Source organism: Sinocyclocheilus rhinocerous, unplaced genomic scaffold, assembly GCF_001515625.1.
Source record: "Sinocyclocheilus rhinocerous isolate Xijiao unplaced genomic scaffold, SAMN03320098_v1.1 scaffold365, whole genome shotgun sequence".
Taxonomy (NCBI): domain Eukaryota; kingdom Metazoa; phylum Chordata; class Actinopteri; order Cypriniformes; family Cyprinidae; genus Sinocyclocheilus; species Sinocyclocheilus rhinocerous.
Genome location: NW_015659915.1, coordinates 592992 through 594959, shown reverse-complemented (window position 1 = coordinate 594959; position 1968 = coordinate 592992). Strand labels below are relative to the sequence as shown.

General features: G+C 34.3%; 1 protein-coding gene across 1 annotated transcript in view; it reads right to left on the bottom strand.

Moving 5' to 3' along the window:
- LOC107724255 (serine/threonine-protein kinase Nek9-like) overlaps nt 1-1968 on the bottom strand; it is a 12700-nt gene that overhangs the window by 4484 nt on the left and 6248 nt on the right. The window contains exon 4 of the mRNA XM_016533090.1: nt 912-965. Within this exon, the coding sequence (XP_016388576.1) occupies nt 912-965 (54 nt within the window). The remainder of the gene's footprint in view (nt 1-911; nt 966-1968) is intronic.

Sequence of the window (1968 nt, the reverse complement as noted above, 5' to 3'; positions counted from 1 at the left end):
CAGCTTTTGTCTTCTCCAGATGTTAACTGATGGACTGGAGTGCTGTGGATTACTTGTGGATTATTGTGATGTTTTTATCAGCTGTTTGGACTCTCATTCTGACGGCACCCATTCACTGCAGAGCATCCATTGCTGAGACACTGATGCGATGCTGCATTTCTACAAACCTGATGAAGATTTAATCTCGGATGGTCTGAGGGGGAGCACATTTTCAGCAGATTTTCATTTGTCTAAACCAGTGTTTCCCAACCTTTTTTTTAAGTCGCGGCACCCTTTGGAAATTTTAACAAATTTGTGGCACCCTACAAAATTAATTTTGTCACAATACTTGAATTTCTAACTTCGATGTGATAATTTGAAAAGTATAGATATTCGGTACAACAGGGACGGCAGAATATACTGTAATACAGATATTTTTAATATTATAACAATTTTTGTCCATCAATGGTGGCAATCAGTAGGCTAATTTCTAATGAAGAGACCACTTTATATGACAGATTTTAATGTAGGCTTTTATTCATATGTAAACATTGTTTAATTACCATTATAACTAGCTATCTCACAAATTTGTGATTACCCCACTGATTTTACAGTGGGGTAATATCGTTGCAGTAGCACGAGATAGAATTGAATAAAAAATGACAAGTAAGCAGTCAGTAATAAAATAAGAACAAATTAAATCAGTAATGATAGCACAAATAATAATAACGATTTAAATGAAATAAATTCCTATTTAGTTTTTCAGGTAGGTCTAACAGTAGGCCTATTAAGAGATTTAGTTTTTTTTTTACCAATTATATCCAAATAATGTTTAGTCCTACAAAGCTATTATTATCAGAACACGTGAGCATAACATAGCGGTTAGCAGTCAGTGTTTTCAGTCTAATAGTGCTCAGACAGATTTAACTCACCTGTTTCTGTAAGAGCTGCACTTGGGCTTCCTGTCGGTTCACGGTTTCTCTGAGCTGTAAAATAAAACACAACTTCATTACATTCAAATATGTCAGGCTAACTATCATACTCCTTGATTTTCACATATTGTGTCAAAAAAAAAAAAGTGTCAAAATGTAACAATACATTTTCATTTTGATTCTCTCTTATGGAAAAATAGTAATTCTATGGGATATAACTTTTTTTTTTACAAATTAATTCACTTACATTTTTGAACCAACTTTCACATTCATAAATGCTAGCTTTTTAATACAAACATTGTAGTTTTGTTGACTGAAGTAAGGCTATACATAGACAGTATTAAAGATGCTTTGAATAAGAAATCTATACATTTTAAACATTTGTGACCTCAACAAAGTATTTATTTGATATTTTTATACCCAGTTGTACCCTTATTCTGCTTTTTATATTATTAACCCTCCTGGCACTTTTTATTTATTTTTGTGTCCATTCAAATATGTTTGAGTCCGATTCTGATCCCAAATATATTCTACAAAGTCCTCAAATATTCAAGCAGGAATATTAAATGGAATGAAGTTCTGAAAGAAACTTCTGGAGGACGCTTTGAGCTCTGAAATGTGCAGCCTGTATTTACAGCACACTTTAGCCTCGTTCAGACTGTCAGCCCAAATCTGATTGAAACCCGATCGTATTTAAATAGTCTGAATGGCAACGAACTACATGAAATCCGTTTCGAGCTACATTCATATGTGGTTTGGATTCAAATCGCATTCCTGGAAATCCGTTTCAGTCCTAGCGTTTTCACGCCACGCAAAACGTCAGACGTTTTTGTAGAAAACATAATGAACGTCTTTGCAGAAACAAGCTTGTGTTGTAGCAAGTCAAGCGGAAAAAGACAACTCTTTGAGTTTTAAAATCAAGCGGAGACGGCAGCACAGAATAAAGACGCTCATTCCAGCGTTTCTTCCGCTGCCTCATAAGACGAAATACATAATAATAATAATCCAGCGTGATGGCAAGACAACATCTGTATTGCTGTTATTGTTGTTTTTAACG